Here is a 17570-nt window from a genome sequence, read left to right on the forward strand (position 1 = left end):
CAGTTATAGAGCTAACTTTTCTCTACAATTCGGTAAAGAATTTATTAAATTCTGAACAATACAAAGAGAGATCTCTGCTAAAACACTGAAAGATTAGACCAATTCTCTTCACTAGAGAGGAGAGCTCATAAGAGTACATTGTCTTTTAAGACATCTTTTGTTGGGTAGTCTGAAAGGTTTACTAGAAGGAAGATTTTGAGCTAACTAGAGCAGGCACAGGTAAACTCTAGCTCACCATAACTTAGACCCACACAAACACAGCGAACTGGGGATACAATATTTCTTTTGAAGCTGGATGTTTGGCAATTCATCCGCTTCTACGTATGTGCAATCTAATCTAATTTAATGACCTTCAGAACTCACAAGGTGTCTCGCGTGCGACATTTGCACTATCTCTCTTCATTTAAAGCTATTGCAGAAAGTGGAAACAAGTGCCGGAAATGTTTTTTGATTGGGTGAATACGATCGTAAAAAGTATGTCAACTATATTTTTGTAATAATAATTATTATTATTTTTATTAGGCATTTTCAACTTCCTGTTCCGTTTGGATGAACACTGGGTCTGTTGTTAGTGTGTTTGTCTTAAATTAGTTATTTCTGAATTACAACATAGATCCTGCAAAGGAGGGAATGTTGCAAACTTGCGCAATGCAAAGGATGTAATTGCAAAAAAAGAAAAGATGAATAATTTTTTTTTTTTTATCAGAACTTAAGATTTATGGGACAATAATTGCACGCAGTCAGTTCAAGGTTAGATCATATCCTGAAGACATGGATTTTCTACATCAGGTGTGTCTATTAATCTAAATTGGATAATGCCTCCAACATAAAGTAGCATCTCGAGGTTAATGAGTTCATGCACTTCTTGTTTGGTTTCAAGATATTGCAAGCGTCAAACTTAAGGAATCGTTTACGCGCTGCATGCTGCTTCATTCATCATGCATTCACTGAGGCTCCTGATTTTTTGTGGGTTATAACCATGATTCTGGTCAGGCTCAACTTAAGGTCAAAATGTTTACGCAACGTTCTTAGTCTTTAAGGTTCGACCTAAATTTTTACTCTGCAGTTTACACGCATGCTCCATTATTTATGCATTCATGCTCAGGTTCCTGATTTTTTTTTTTTTGGGTTACAGCAATGATTCTGGTCAGGCTAAACTTAAGATCAAAATGTTAACGCAACGTTCTTAGTCTTTAAGGTTCGACCTAAATATGAATACATAGGTTTCGTGACCGTAAATTGTTAAACTAAGGATTCAAGATTGGCGAGGAATCGGTCAAATAAAAAATAAACTCGTCTTTTTTTGCCAACGTTTCGACGAATATATTGTCTTCTTCAGGGTCTGGATATTACATAAATATAAAACAATTTACAGTTTCAATAATTATAAAGAATTTATTGTATTTTATGTTTATTTTTTGTATTACTGATTTTCTATGTTACTGACTCTGTAAATTGTTTTGTATTTGTAATATCCAGGCCCCCTGAAGAAGACAATATATTCGTCGAAACGTTGGCCAAAAAGACGAGTTTGTTTTTTTATTTGACCGATTCCTCGCCAATCTTCAAATCCTTTAGTTCGACCTAAATTTGAAGTGAAGGGCAATACGATGGGCTCACAGCCTTGTGAGGAGGACTTCCTACACTTCCTTTCCTGGTACTTGTAAACCGTGAACGGAAGAGGAACTTCCAGACTTTGTCTCCTTTTTTTTCCTCTCTCCCCCTCCCATCAATTCGTGTCAAAAACACGCACTTCCGCTGTGTATTCATGGCGAGAGAATTCTTTGGTATTTATGACTCACTGTTCTTTTGCACTTTAGTTACCAGATAGCGCTTTAAAGTCTGTGCGGAAATTTTGGAAACTGAATGCAGTTTCCAGACGGTGCACACGAGATTTGAACATTTACTAAAGTGCAATAAATATATTTTGATACAAAAAAATAAAAAAAATGTATCCACTAGAATAAATTACAGTGAAAGGAAATCTATTCATAGATTTGATTACGTCTAGTTGAGTGATTAGTTCTTGAGACAAGGTGGAGGCCAGTAAACTCGAATGAATGCAACTGCTTCCTTGATAAGTTAAAACGCAATACACGATTATAAATTAAGATTTTTTTTTTGTGTGTGTGTGTTGACGTAAAGCAAGTGCATGTGCATTATTATTATTGTTGCACTTTACAGTTATACATCACTTCTCGTTCTGTTTTTACGTCATAAGTATTATTTTGTAAGGGGGTTTTCTTTTTTGCCGGAAATGTCAGTCTTTATGAGCGCATAGATGTAGTCATGCTATAAGTGTGTTCCGTGCTAGATTGGCGATCCTTTATGATGTAGTTATTCAAAGAACTCGAAAGTTAAAAAACTCCAATTAGATTGAGGGTAGTAAAGATTTATTTTTTTTAAAAAAATTTTTAATCCTAAACAAAAAGTCCGAGTTTTTTGTTTTAAATATCCTCTAATTAGCTCCAATTTCCAAAGGATTACAATCTCTTCAATCTAAAATACTTCGAACTATCGTAAACGCACTATTTTATGTCCCCCAACCTGGACCATACACACTGCACCTTAACATTTCTTTTATCACCGAAGTAGCTGAAAACACGATACAGGAAACTCATAGCCTGTAATCTCATATAGATCCTCTAGCTCAAAATCTTTCTTCTAGAACTCTTTCTGACAACCTGGACAAGACGCCTTAAAAGACAGTGGTGGCCTCATGATCTCCTCTCCAGTGAAGAGAGTGGGACTAATGTTTTGGGAGTATTGCCACTGCGGTAACTTCTCCACTCGTTACCTTATCATTTGTTACTCGGTTATCACTGTTACTTATAGCGCAAAAGCGCTGATTGTGGCAAAAAATAAACGCAAAAAACAAAAAAAGAAAAGGTATCCTGATTTGCAAAGAATACCATGTTTTTGATTGGACAATGAGAGAATCAAATTAAAACCCCACACTAAATCAACATTCGTAGAAAGTTTCTTCTCAGAGTACCTACGTCATCAGGGGGAAGACGTTTTCATAACGGATATTTTAAGACGTATTTCCAAAAAGTTCACCTTCGAAAATACTAATATTTCGGAGTGATTTACACCCGTGGACCTTGAAATAGGAATTTACCTTCAATTACCTTCAACGACAAGCGTTTCCGTTCTATTTCTTTTTGGTTTCCAATTTATTAATTTCTCTTCCGTAAAGATGGTGGTATTCACCAACAGGAAATGGGATGTCATAGTTTTAAATAAAGTAAATTAAAGTTAAGTAATTGCCTATTTTTTCAGGCGGGGCTTTACGTCCAACTACCAATTAGGCGACTAGCAAACATACTTTACTGTAAATTTCTTTTATTAACCATTAAATAAAATCCAAGGCCTAAGACCGGGAATCGAACCCAGCACCACAATACATATTAGCTTTGCAGGTCGCGCCTCTAACCGCTCGGCTACCGTGGCGCCCCTAGTTTTAAATAAGGTGGTGGGTCAAAATATTGAGCTTTAATTATTTCCGGAATTTTCCATTACGAAAGCTCGGCTTTTACTCACTCGCTTTTCCAAAAGAATCGGCCTCATTATTCGTCAAAAAAATTTGGCACCCTTGCCAAATTCCTACTTCGTAAAAGGAATGTGCGCTAGTTCGGACTAGTATCGCCAACCGTGCTGATGTAAAAAAATTTTAACAAAATTAACAGACAGCCTAAATTGAATTAAGAAAATATTCAAATATTTTTGAAAACAAAACAATATGGTCACGTTTAGACGCGATGTTAGGCGCGATAACACCGCACGTGATTCATTCATCCTGGTATCTATGGTGACGTGCAGTTGAGAACATTATTTCTTATCGCTACTAAAATGATAGGCCATGGATTTTTGATTAGTTTGATTTATTATTGTTTATTAAAATAATCATTGCAGTCGAAAAAAAAGAAGTGATTTTATTGGTAATTGATGATTGTGTCCACCTTAGATTTCGTATTTTCTTGAGATTTTATTGGGAAAAAGAAAAACTCCTAAATTTTCATTTTTCTTTAACCTTGAATAGTTCCAAAACTTTATTTGAATCATTTTCACGTATTTCCCTTCTAAGCGGAAAGTTTCCTTCTAAACTAGGGGTCGCCAAACTTTTTTTATCATACGAGTATAGTTTTTCCCCCTATATAATTTTTCGAAATCTCCATCGACCCCCCATAATAGTTATTTATTTAACAAGTGCGGAAAGTAGGAAAATACTTTACACTCGAGTTAAATATTATATTTTTTCTGTAACCATTAGGGTTATTAACTAAAAAAAAAACTAAATAGGAATCACTAGAATCCATCTTAAATTTCTATAAGGTAACACTATAACCTTTTTAACTGTTATAATTAAAAATATCTAATTATTTATTAAAGTATTATTTTTATTTCTATATTCCTTTCAATTATTATTTTATTTTTTTAATATTCGTTTTTTAATTATTTAGATAAAATAAATTTAAATAAGCTTATTAAAGTTTTACAGAAAATATTTAATAACAAAACTTCTTATATCAAGGAAGCACAATAAAGTTTTTCCACTCACTTGTGCGGAAAGTGACACTAATGGGAATTTTTCCCCACTGGTGAGGTAAAGTTGGGCATTACACAGCTGATTTTAATTGAGTAATGAGAACATTCCTACATGGTTGCAGAAAAAAGTAATTTTCAGTTAATTAAAAATAATATCCATCTATTAGGTACTGTGTTTGTACATTTATTTTATGATTTTAAACATTTATTAAAGTAATTTTACATTGTGTAACAAATAGTTGTATGAAAAATATCTTAATGTTGAAATTTAAATACCTTAATAATTATTTAAATAATAAGTAAAGTAACTACAGTATTCCTTCTTAATTAATGAGATGGGTGTGTAGCCTGGCGTTTCTTTGCAAGGTTCGCTATATTGGGTTCGAAATTGCTTTTTCCTTCGACCCACCTGGCTCAGATTGACCCCTACTTTTGTTAAATAGACCCGTAGCGGGTCTATTATGTAGACCACTTTGGCGACCTCTGCTCTAAAGTCTTCATTTAAGTTTAAATATTATTAAAAAAAAAAAAAAAAAAACTAAATATATAACCGAATTTTTAAAGCCCAAGAAAAATGGCTTACCGGAAGTCACTACTTAAACTGAGCAGATTTTTGTTTAGTCGTTTGCGATATTTTGTAAAGTGGTACCTCTCAATTGTTGATGTCAACTACTTTTACGAACAAATTGTAAGTGTAAAGAAAATTTTATTGCGTCATTTGTGGTAAAAGGAAGTCGTCAGAAGTGCTCACACCGGATGTAGGCTCTGTCGTGATGGAATATCTCCTAATGCAAGCTTTAAATTGGAAAAAACAAATATACAAACACAGAACTACGAAGAAGCCCAAGTAATTGGATTCAGGAATGTATGATGGAGTAGTAAATAAATAAATATTATTTTAAGAAGTGGATGCATGATGAACTCTGTAGAGAAAAAGACCGAGTGGGAATTCCCCTGAAGATGCAATAAGAATAATAACCACACTCTGCACCTTGCAGGCTGCAAGTGATGATCTCCTGGCATTCGACTGTAATCATCAGGAAGGCTACACATTTTACAAAGGCCAAGAAATTGTTATAAAGAGACGTTACGAGTCTGATTTTTATTTTGGTATTGATTTTTACCCATGTTTACGTCATTTTTCCTGCAAACTTGCAAACTTTTACTGAAAAGTTGTTTTTTTTATCAGTTCACTGCCGGCTTCCAGACAATGTTCTCTCATTACTGTCCATCACTCAACACTATAAGAAGCTCGTAAGGGTAAGAAGAAAAAAAAAAATTAAGGGCCAAAAGATTAACTACTGAGGTAATCCCTAATAATTACGAGTAGTTGATGTCATGTTCTTGCTTTAAAAAAATACGAAAATCTATTCAGTTGTAAGCTACTTCCGGTCCGCCATTTTGTTTTTGTAAATTTGTTTACATATTCAATCTTTATTCATATTTAATGGAAGATAAGTTAATTCATTATACTGGAATGGCACATTAGCTATAAGAAAGTGTTCTACAAATTACACTTTGAACTAAAGCAGTGGTTCCCAAAGTGGTTCCTCGGACCCCCAGGGGTCCCCGGTATCATTCAGGGGGTCCGTGAACCAAATATTACTCGTGGGGATTTAGCGGTTGCTACTCACTAACATTGAGCCGGATATAAATACACTGATAACATCTCATCACGTTCATCCAAATTATTAATTTTTTTAAATTTTATTTTAAACAAAAGTTATAATTTCAATAAATACTTCTTCAACAAAATGCTTTTTTAAATTTGTAATTTTTAGTAACTATGCATTTATGTAGCTTTTTCACGTTGGTTCCACAAAGTTTGGGAACCACTGAACTAGAGGGAAGCGTTACCCATATCTGTAACTGCCTTTAAATGAATTTTCTTCTAAAAATAATAAGAAATGTAGCTCTAAATGTTTACACACTCAAGTCTTACACAATTCACAGGGAAATCATAAAACATTTTTCTGTGTAAATCTCAGAAAAGTAAAAAAAAAGAAGAAAATTACCACAATAGGTGGAAAACTTTTGTAATTGTCATTTCCATTAAAGAAAATCCCTTGAATAGGATGAAAAAATAATTGCCATTTTAGTCGTGATACATTTATTCTGCCCTGAGCTTTCGACCTAGGGACTAGGTCATCTTCAGGGCTAGTTTACAAAGTCTTCTGTCTTTGTCTGTTCATGGACTACACCAGTCTATGAACTCTACTCCAGTCCATGAACAGACAAAGACAGAAGACACACCAACCCTGAAATGTAAAAAATATTACTTTCTAAACTAGCCCTGAAGATGACCTAGTCCTTAGGTCGAGAAAGCTCGGCAAAATAAATTTTACTCGACTGAAATGGCAATTATTTTTTTCATCCTATTGAAACTATGAATCAAGTCACCAAAGAGAATGAACAAAGAAAATCCCATTGTTTAAAATGGAAAAAAATGGTTAATTTTTGAAAAAAAAATATTAAAAAATTCAATTAATAAACTGCCCACTTACCTCTTTGTAAAAAATTTGTCATTAATTGTAATTGAAATTTTGTTGTAATTAAAATTAATGAATATAAAATCATTCGGCTGTTGGTAAGTAAAGACATCTGGCAATAAAACTTCACTTAAATATTATCAGTAACTATTTATCAATAAATAATTTATTTAAATTAAAATAATTGAACACTAGTTTAATTTAAAAACCTAAAAAAAAAACAAATAAATAAATGAAAAAGTAATAAATATTAAAAGATATTTCCAAATTGGTTTCACAGACTAGCTTAGGAGCGTAACAATAGAAACATTGTGCCAACAAAAGGACTGAAATTGTTTGTTTACATTTCACTGCTTGCAGAATAATGCTTTTACTCAAGGTTATTAGTCCTATATCAATATCGTCGTTATTGTTAACAGTTCGTAAAAATATTTTCAACTATTTGAATTAAAAAGAAAGAAGTGAAACTTATTTAATTTTAATATTGTAACGTATTGTAATTATTTTTAAATATTATTGTTTCTAAGTTTTGGGTACTTTCTATTGTTCCACGAATACTGTATTGTTTCGATTTTTCTTTTACTTAATTATTGATTAAGTTATTTGTGATTATGCCAAATATTTTTGTATTTTGTCTCTTTATTTTTTTTTTTTGGCCCGAAATATCCGTTTTAAGGGTTTTTTTCTTGAGTCTCCTCAAAAAAAAGTGAATTTAGAAAAAATTGTATGTATATTTTTGTTTTTCTTCTTTCAACCGTAAATCTAATGAAAAGGAATTTATTAAAATTAGTCTCGAAATGTATCTCGTAAAGAATGACGTACGAGGGTCGTTTGAAAAGTCCGTGCAAAAATAAAAACTACTTAATTTTTTGGGGTAAACCTTTTTTATTTTTCAACATAGTCTCCTTTTAGGCTTATACACATCGTCCAACGCTGCTCTAGTTTGTTGATCCCTTCCGAATAATAGGATTTGTCCAAGTCTGAAAAATAGCCATTCGTTTCTGCAATCACCTCCTCGTTTGAATAAAATCTTTTTCCCGCCAGCCATTTCTTCATATTGGGGAACAAATAGTAGTCCGAGGGAGCCAAGTCTGGAGAATAGGTGGGGATGTGAAACGAGTTGGAACCCTATTTCCATTAATTTTGCGACCACAACTGCTGAGGTGTGAGCTGGTGCGTTGTCGTGATGGAAAAGGACTTTTTTGGTGGGCCAATCGTGGGCGTTTTTCTTGCAGCTCGGTTTTCAAACGGTCCAATAACGATGAATAATATGCACCTGTAATAGTTTTACCCTTTTCCAGATAGTCGATGAGGATTATTCCTTGATGATCCCAAAAGACAGTCGCCATAAACTTTCCGGCCGAAGGATCGGTCTTCGCCTTTTTTGGCGCAGATTTCCCCTTGGTAACCCATTGTTTAGATTGTTCTTTGGTCTCAGGAGTGTAGTGATGTATCCATGTTTCATCCACAGTGACGAAACGACGCTTAAAGTCCTGCGGATTCTTCTGGAACAGCTGCAAACCGTCCTTGCAACACTTCACACGATTTCGTTTTTTGGTCAAGCGTGAGCGATCGCGGCACCCATCTTTGTCATGGCCCAAATGTTGATGCAAAATATTATGTACCCGTTCATTCGAGATGCCCACAGCACTAGCAATCTCACGCACCTTCACTCTTCTGTCATCCATCACCATATCATGGATTTTATCAATGATTTCTGGAGTAGTAACCTCAACAGGGCGTCCAGAACGTTCAGCGTCACTTGTGCCCATATGGCCACTCCGAAAATTTTGAAACCACTTATAAACTGTTCTAATCGAAGGTGCAGAGTCACCATAATGTTTATCAAGCTTCTCTTTAGTCTCCTGAGGCGTTTTGCCTTTCATAAAGTAGTGTTTAATCAACACACGAAATTCTTTTTCGTCCATTTTTTTGAAAATCACTCGACTTCCTCGATTCAAACGAATGCCAAACACAAAGAAATAGACCGATCTGGCTGAAACTTGGTGTGTGTTCTTCCAAGAGATGCTACTAACTAAACATAACCTCGATATGCGCCAGTAGTGCTATCTCTCTGACTTTGCACGGACTTTTCAAACGACCCTCGTATTTCCGTTCTGATTACATCATTCAAACCACAAAAAAGTTACTAAAATATACATATATATACAATTTCAATTTGAACTAAACTTTGCGGAAAAAAAATTTAAAAAAGTGGTCTTTTGTGATGGCCAATCATCACCAAGTTCCTGCTATGTTGCGACCAATATTGGATAGTGGTCAATTAGATGGTCTCAACGTCTTTGTGGGCGGGTCGTATTGTTGCAACTGCACAGTGGAGAGTTAGTTGTCTATTGTGTGGTGGCATCCCAGGTCCCCTGTGTCAGAACCTGTTTCAATCTGTAGTCTAGTAGTTTCCAGTACGCAGCGCTGTGCTTACTCTTCCTCTTGTACTTTTGTGGAACATTTTACCGGGGAAATAAGATTCCGATTAAGTGCACTTCTTTGGAGTAGATGTGCTTGTCTTTGAAGTCCCGTTTTAGTCAAATGTACAACAGACCAGTTACTTAATATTAATCAAAAACTAAAGGAAAACTTTTAATTACTAAGTTGCTTAGAAGAAAACTGCATGAAACGAAAGTGCGAATTTCCCGGAAATGTTTTTATGATTTCCTGAAAATGCACAGACAATTTTCTTTACACTTTGGTTTCTGATTGCTTTCTACTTACTTCAATAATAATTATTCAAAGATAACTCAATAAAGAGCACCGTGAAACTGTGTGAAGCGAAACTTTTCTCCAGAAGTTTTGTGGAAAATGCTAAGTTAGAAAAGACTGTCTTAAGTTAAAAACCTTGAAAACTGAGAAGTTAGAGTTAGTCACGTTAGCTTGCTCTGGCTGTTCACCGTTTAGTTAGAATTCACGTGTTAACTTAAAAATTAATTGAAAGGTAATTTTTATAAACTTAACGACTTATTTTATAAGAAGTTTGAAGGTCCCTAGAGAGCTGTTTTTGATTGGTGTTTAACTGTGAATAAATGACCCTTAGTGAAAGGTCGTAGTCTAGAATATTCTTACAAAAAAAGAAAAAAGAAAAATAAGAGCGAACGCAATCATCTATTGAAGGGCACTCTATGATCTGCATAGTTTGGTGTCACGTGAATTCTGACAACACGTGCACCTGTTGATACGGAAATAGTTAACGTCTATGGTTATGTTTATGGTTTCCCCCCTCCCTATAAAACACGCGTAAAAATAATCTAAATGTTTATACCTTAAATAAACGTTTGCCATTGCAGTTTTATTATTTCCATTTCTTAAAAACAAAATACCAATGAAATAATGCAATTTAAATTGAAATTTGTGACACAAAGAAAAAAAAAATTAGTAAAATTTAATTGAAATAATAAGACTTCATTAAGGATTTCCTGATTACAGAATAATTGCAAATGTAAAAAAAATAACCACCAGTTGATTGGTTGCATTTGATAATTGAGAACATCTGGACAATACTGTTTTCCCGACGCTATTTGTTCATTTTGTAGCCGAATCCTATAAAATAGCTACCAATTTTTTTTTTATATATTTTCTAATTATTAGAGGGAAACTCTATTTATATGGAAAATTCTGACGTGAAGACTCATAAGACTTTCCCTTACTACTATACTCGAGGTTTTCATTCAAGAAATATTTCCTCACACTCGGAGTTTTTGATCCATATTGAATCCTCACCAATATTAACCTTTTTGTGCACTTTGTGTTCAGTAAAATGGCATTTGACCTAATGAGAAAGCCTCATAATGACCTATAAACCTCCCTAAAAATCCAAATCAAATCAAAAATCAAGAAAAGGATCAAGAAATCATGGAAGAAATTAAGTTGAATAAATAGAAAAAAGTTTCTGGAGCCATTTTCGTAAAAAAGTAAAGTTACTTCCGGTGGAGGGATTTCCTTAAACTCCCCCCTCCCCTTAAATTTTCTTCAAATACCATTTAATCTTCCTTTAACAGTGCGCAAGAGGTAGGACCCGTATCTTCCATAGAAGAAGGGAAACCACCAACTTTTTCTCCAGTTCCTTAAGTTTGAATTTCCCCATGAAATTGAACGATATTAGACATTCATTTTCAATTTGTAGAAGAAAATTATGTTAATTAACTAAGTATAAAGGAAATAGTTAATTTTTAATGAATGAATGAAACACTGAAAGATGTTTGATGTAACATACTGTGGGGAGCTTATCACACATTTTAGTAACCACAGAAACCTTGATAAACAATAAATCGTGGAAAAAACGTGAATCATTTCAAAAAGATGATCGCGTGTACACAGTTTTCTGGTCACGTTGTTCATGTTGATAAACTAGAAAAATTTAGTTTAAGATATAGTTCAAATTCTAGTAAAAATCTGTGGCCTACATTTTACTAAAGATAGTGTTAACACACAAACGATAAAAAATCATGAGGTAAACATTGTAATTGTTTCATGTAAATATATCGTTAATTTATATCAATATATCGTCTGTAACGTTAATTAATTCCATGGTCAGTAGAAAAGAGTTCAGTAAGTAGGTAATCAGGATAAATGTAACATATTTGACAGTATTATTATTGTTGCTACCAAAAATAAATAAATAAATAATAATTTTTTATTTTTAAAGAATGAAATCTGTTTTTGGTTAATTGCTTTCCAGGTTATATTTTGGGTAATATTTTTAGTTAGGAAGAGATTATGAATTCCTCCTGGTAGTTGGTTACTATCAGGAGGCTAGGTAAACAAGGAGTTTAACTAGGATTAATTAAAGCCAAAAGTTTGTTGTGCGTTCGTATACTGTATTATGAAAATAATAATAATTGTGTCCGTCCACGACACCTAATTGGTAGTTGGACGTTAAGCCCCGCCTGAAAAAATATGCAATTACTTTAATTAATTGTGAAAATTAATGAATTAAATCTTAAATTAAAATCTAGTCCAGATTAGGTTAGTTGTTGGCAATTGTGAACAAAAAAAAAAATTATTGTTTTATTTGTATAAAAGTGCCATCAGAGGGTGCTGACGACAATTCTACACAACCCGAATGTTAGGTTACAGTCTGGGAAGGTTTAGCATTACTTTGGTATGTTTACATTACGTTAGAGTGTTTTATTTGTGTTCAGTGACGGTGATCAACTAGTAATTTAATTATTCTTTTCAGGTAAATGTTGTTCTAATTACTTACGAGTATGTACATATCATATAATATTTCTTTGTATTATATTAAAAATTGTATTCATTACAGAATAATAAAATCTGTTTCAAAAACCGTCTTACAAATCAAATTACTAGTTTATATGTCACTGTCGTTAAACACTATAAAAACACTCTAACGAACTACATATGTAAATGTAAACACTGTAAAGTGACGCTAAACCTTCCCAGACTATAACCTAACATTCAGATTGTGTAAAGTTGTCGACAGCACCCTCTGATAGAACTTATACATGTGTTTTGTTCTTTTTAATAGGCTGTAAAAATTTGTTCTTTGTTGTCTGGAGTTCCTTGAGTTTTTACTACTGGAGGTTAGACTCCAGTTGGAGCAAGCGGTCTGGATGATTACTTTTTTAGTGAAGGTGCTTGTGTTCTGTAGAGTCATCTTCCAGTTTAATAATAGTCAAGAAATAGTCTTGTAGTTAGTTTAACCAGAATTGACTTTGTCTTTGGTCCAATGGGACTCTTTCTCCTCATATTCTAAGGAGTCAGGAGTACAGATTAGCTGGACCAAAATTGATGTAAATGTCTGTATACAAATCTCTTTATTATTTCGTTATTCTTGTCTGATCTGTTCAGTAATCATGGGTAGGAACTTTGATTATGTACAACATCTTCTTCTGTTGGGCTTGATATTATCTTGGCCCACAGCGTGGTATGCGCAATGGAAATGCTTTTTTCTTTCTGTAAATAAAGTCACCTTCATGTTCGCCCTCTATATGTTGCGTAGTTCTGTCCAATCTACAAGGCTGAACAGTGGGTTAATCTTGATTATTAAGTTGAACTATTTTGTTGTCCAGTCATGGATTTCCTGTACTCCAGTGAAAGTAATGTTATTGAATAGAAAGAGTGTTTATAGGACGTTCCCTTCAATCAGCAAACAACATAAAAGAACTGCGTCATCACCTTTGGCCTAGGAGAAAGGACTAATGGTCAATTCAATCAAAGCTTGCCTTTAAATCTATTGTGACAACATACGAGTATTACAAAACTTTTTCTTTAATTGAATGCACCACTGACAATCATCTTAAAAAGAAGCCATTTTATTCTTGTTCCACCAATCGGGAAACATTACTCAGGCTAATGCCAGCAACCAATCAAATTTTTTGCCCTTAACTTTACTATAATTTGGCGGCCTTTTTTTTCTGCCTAAGAGAACAATTTAGGCTTCCATAAATCGTTGTAATCATCACTTATGTTCTTTAAAATCATTTACTTAGAATCAAGAAAAACATCTTTTAGTCATAGTTTAAACACAAATCACAAAATGTAAACTGTTTCATTACAAAAAATACAAAATTACCGTTACGTAATAATTACCTTCAAAATTTCTTACAGTTAGAAAAAAGAATTATCGTTATCTCCATCATATTGCCTAAATTAATGATAGAAATTATTAACAAAAATTCCCGAAATAATTTAAAAAACAAAATAAACAGTTCAAGTTAAATTAAAAATAAATACGTACATCTATTTGAAATTGCTACGTCCGCGTCCGTGTGGAAAATTCCTACAATTAGTGAATGATTTAGTTATTTGCAAATAAATTGTGGTAACCTTTCTGGCTTATTTGATTTGTTGAATAATAAAAATAATAAACTCCTGTCCAGCCTCCTTCTGACGTCAATGTGACGTCAGTTCTACCTTGATCGTTCTCTAAGATCCCACAGTATCTGGACCAGTAGAGAGCTTACTAATGCTAGTCAAGAAAAAGAATTAATTCGTGATGGTATTCAATCATTTTTTATTTCTTTTAATCTCCTCCGCGTTTTGAATCAGTACAAAAACAAAAAAATCCATTACAGATTATTTCCAAACATAGTTAAAAATTAGTTTGGAGAATTCCTGTATTCGTGTGTTTGGATAACGGTATGACAAGACATTAATAGACAGAATAAATGAAGAACGCCGAGAGCGTTCACCTAACCGCAGGCTGGCAATGGAAAATTACTCCCAGTTAATTAGGGAATTTTGCCTAAAGATAGCGCTGTGTATTATCCTTTTGTTTATATGTATACTTCAGATGTCGCCACGATAGCCGAGCGGTTAAGTGACTAGACCCGCAAAGTTAAGCTTGTATTTGTTGGTTAGTGGGTTCGATTCCCGGGGGTCTAGGTCTTAGATTTTTTTATTTAAATGGTTAATAAAAGAAATTTACAGTAAAGTATGTTTGTTAGAGTCGCGCCCGTCCACGACACCTAATTTTGGTAGTTGGACGTAAAGCTCGCCTGAAAAAATGGCAATAACTTTACTTTAGATGTTCGTATTTACCGGAAATCCGTTTTTAGTATTGTGCTACTCACACGACTTTCTCTTACAGAGCTATTTTTTTTTTTTTGAGAGAAAAGCATTCGAAAATTCGACTTAGAAGTCCCATAAAGTAATTATCTATACTCAAAATGAAGTTTCTACGTCTCATAGCAGAATAGAAGCAGGTTTACCCTGGGCGGAAGCTATGAGCTTAATTTTTATGTCTGTCGGCTTTGTGTGTTTTGTTTTGAAGTTATCCGGACGAATGAATGAGTGAATAGTATTCAGCTGATAGACCATTAATTCTCAATCTTTCTTTTTTTGTCGCGGCGGCACTCTAAACAATTTCAATATTTGGCGGTACCCTAACAATAAGATAAGTTTAAAAGTATTTTACTTATCCCCATAATACGTACACTGTGTAAAATAGTTCATGTTTATTTTCAATATAAAATAAAATAATATGTACTACGAAAACAACAGTACGAGGTGTGGCTATTAAATAACGAGACTGATGCTGCTACAGAAGAACTATGCATACGCCAAATCCTAGCGACCGACAGCTGTGCAGCGTAAAGCCTTCTCTTTCGAGTGCAGCAGCGTCTCACGTGTTTGTAGAGAAATCTGTCTGACCGGAACCTGACGTGTTTGTGTACTAGAGGTGTTACTTTCGTTTTGCCCGAAAAACATGATACTACACATGTAGTAGAGCAACGAATTGTCGTGAAATTTCACATGAAACTGGGTAAAACCGCTACTGAAACTTATCTGTTATTAAAAGAAGTTTATGGTGATGAATGTTAATCACTTGCGCGAGTTTTTTGAGTAGTTCAAGCGTTTCCAAGATGGCCAAGAAGACGTCGGAGATGATGACCACCCGGGTCGCCCTTCCACGTCCAAAACGGATGAAAATATCGATTATAATTAGAAGCAGGTTATTCACATTACTACCGGTGAGGTGCTCGCTCAACTCTGGTGAAAGAGTAAGGAAAAAAACGATCCGATTTGTGCAAGAACAAGTCACGGGGTTCTCTCCATCAAGACAACGCGCCGGCTCAGACACTGCATTGTCTGTCAAGACGACGTTTCTAGCCAAGTACAACATCCCAGTTTTTTTGGCCAACCGCCTTATTCGCCTGACCTGACCCCATATAACTTTTGTCCTGTTCCCTAAAGTCAAATCTGCATTAAAAGGAACACGATTTCAGCAGTCCGTTGAAGCTGTGAAAGAAAAAGCGGCACGCGTCATGCAGGAGCTCATAGAGAAAGACTTCCAGCACTGTTTCCGAACAATGGTAAATTCGCATGGAGCCGTTGTAGGGATAGGGGAGGGGTGTATAGTGAAGGTGATAATAACTAAATATGTATAAATTTAAAATAAAATGTTTAACAGCAACAGTCTCGTTATTTAATAGTCACACCTCGTATATGTTTATTAAGGGATTAATTACAAGTTAATAATAAGAATACTTTTAATGAGAAAGAGTTTGATGTTTTTTTTGATAATTTCGTTTATATTTGATCGTATTTTTCTTTAATTTAAACTTTACACTGTATTAGATTATTACAAAGTTGACAGCACTGGGCAGAGTTCCTTCAACTTCATTCGACCATAATTAGACTACAAGGTATGTTATGTTGTAAGCCACATTAACACGATTGTGGTTTTCCTAGTTGAGATTACAGCATTTTCTTTTACATTAAAAAAATAAAATGTGCGGCTAAACTATAACGCAAAAGATCTAAGTTTACAATTAACCAAGTTGCATAAATTTCGCCACACAAATTGCATGTTTGCACATTCAGACAGATGATCAATTTCTATACAAATTACTACACCAAAAAAAAATTGTTACATAAAGATTGTGTGTTTGTAAACTGTATTGTAATTACATTCGCTTAACCTCGACAAGCGAATATCAACTTCAAAATCTAACGACGCTTTTATATATTTATTTTATATAATCCTATTAATAAATTCGAAGGTTACCAGTCCAGTGATGTATTTCCAGCTTTAAAAAAAATGGTGAAAAAAAAGTTGATTGCAAAGGAAAGTGTAGCCTTAAACTGCAAAATAAGAAATAATGACTTAACAGTCCTTAAAATGTCAACGTTTAGTTAGAATGGTTTGTTACTGAACTTATAGTAAGTTATAATGGGTGACTAATCATTTTAGTCATTAAATTATGGTTTAGGATTCTGTTTTTCTTACTCCTTGACTGAACCCCTGTTACCTGTTAGTCTTGAGGATACGAGGGTGTAACACCACAAGCCACAGCTAAACAGGAAATGGCACGATATGTCTTGAGAAGGTAGCCATTGTTCTTTTGGGTGACCTCAAATTCGTCCAAAAAAAAAATTAACTATTACGATAACCCTCAGACTACTAAGAAGACTTTGGGCAGGTTTCTTTGTAAGTTGCCCATTATTGTGAGTAAAATAAGTACGCCATGAAGTCTTCCAGTATGTTTGCAATGGTGGTGACTCTTAACAAGTAAGAGTGGTGAAGTTGTTGCGTTAGCTTTGGGGAATTGACTCCCATTGGATGGAATGTAATTTATTGACTGCATGTACAACGTTTGGGGGGGATAGCATTATAAGTTTAGGGATTTAGAATTAGGATTAGAGAAGGGACGGGACCTATGCTTCACGACACCGCAGCCGCAAGGGACTTATTGTGCCTTCTTTCTGTACTCTAGATTAGATTAGAGAAGGGACGGGACCTATGCCTCACGACACCGCAGCCGCAAGGGACTTATTGTGCCTTCTTTCTGTACTCTAGATTAGATTAGAGAAGGGACGGGACCTATGCCTCACGACACCGCAGCCGCAAGGGACTTATTGTGCCTTCCCCTTATTTTTGGATCTAGTAGACGAAACCTCCCCTACTAAGAAGGTTGAGGACTTTCCCTACTAGTTCTTTTTGCGCTACTATCTCTCCTTTGGTCTTAAAGTTCCAAAGGTTACATAGCGCAATCAAACAACAAGTGAGAGGCCGATCCCTCCCTCTACCTGACACAGTCTGCACAGCGGTCCCGA

The 17570-nt window shown here is 34.5% G+C and overlaps 1 protein-coding gene across 2 annotated transcripts in view; it reads right to left on the reverse strand.

Annotated features, from left to right (window-relative positions):
• Window positions 1-17570, reverse strand: part of LOC141450689 (scavenger receptor class B member 1-like) — a 120832-nt gene that overhangs the window by 98977 nt on the left and 4285 nt on the right. Inside the window, exon 1 of one of the 2 annotated variants that reach the window (XM_074121360.1) lies at window positions 7053-7278. The exons of the other annotated variant lie outside the window; for it this stretch is intronic. Coding sequence (XP_073977461.1) covers window positions 7053-7149 — 97 coding nt within the window. The 5' untranslated portion in view covers window positions 7150-7278. Of the gene's footprint in view, window positions 1-7052; window positions 7279-17570 lie in introns of those variants that run through there. 2 annotated transcript variants of the gene reach the window in all.

Source organism: Rhodnius prolixus, unplaced genomic scaffold (assembly GCF_049639745.1).
Source record: "Rhodnius prolixus isolate KJV_2025 unplaced genomic scaffold, Rpr scaffold_8, whole genome shotgun sequence".
Taxonomy (NCBI): domain Eukaryota; kingdom Metazoa; phylum Arthropoda; class Insecta; order Hemiptera; family Reduviidae; genus Rhodnius; species Rhodnius prolixus.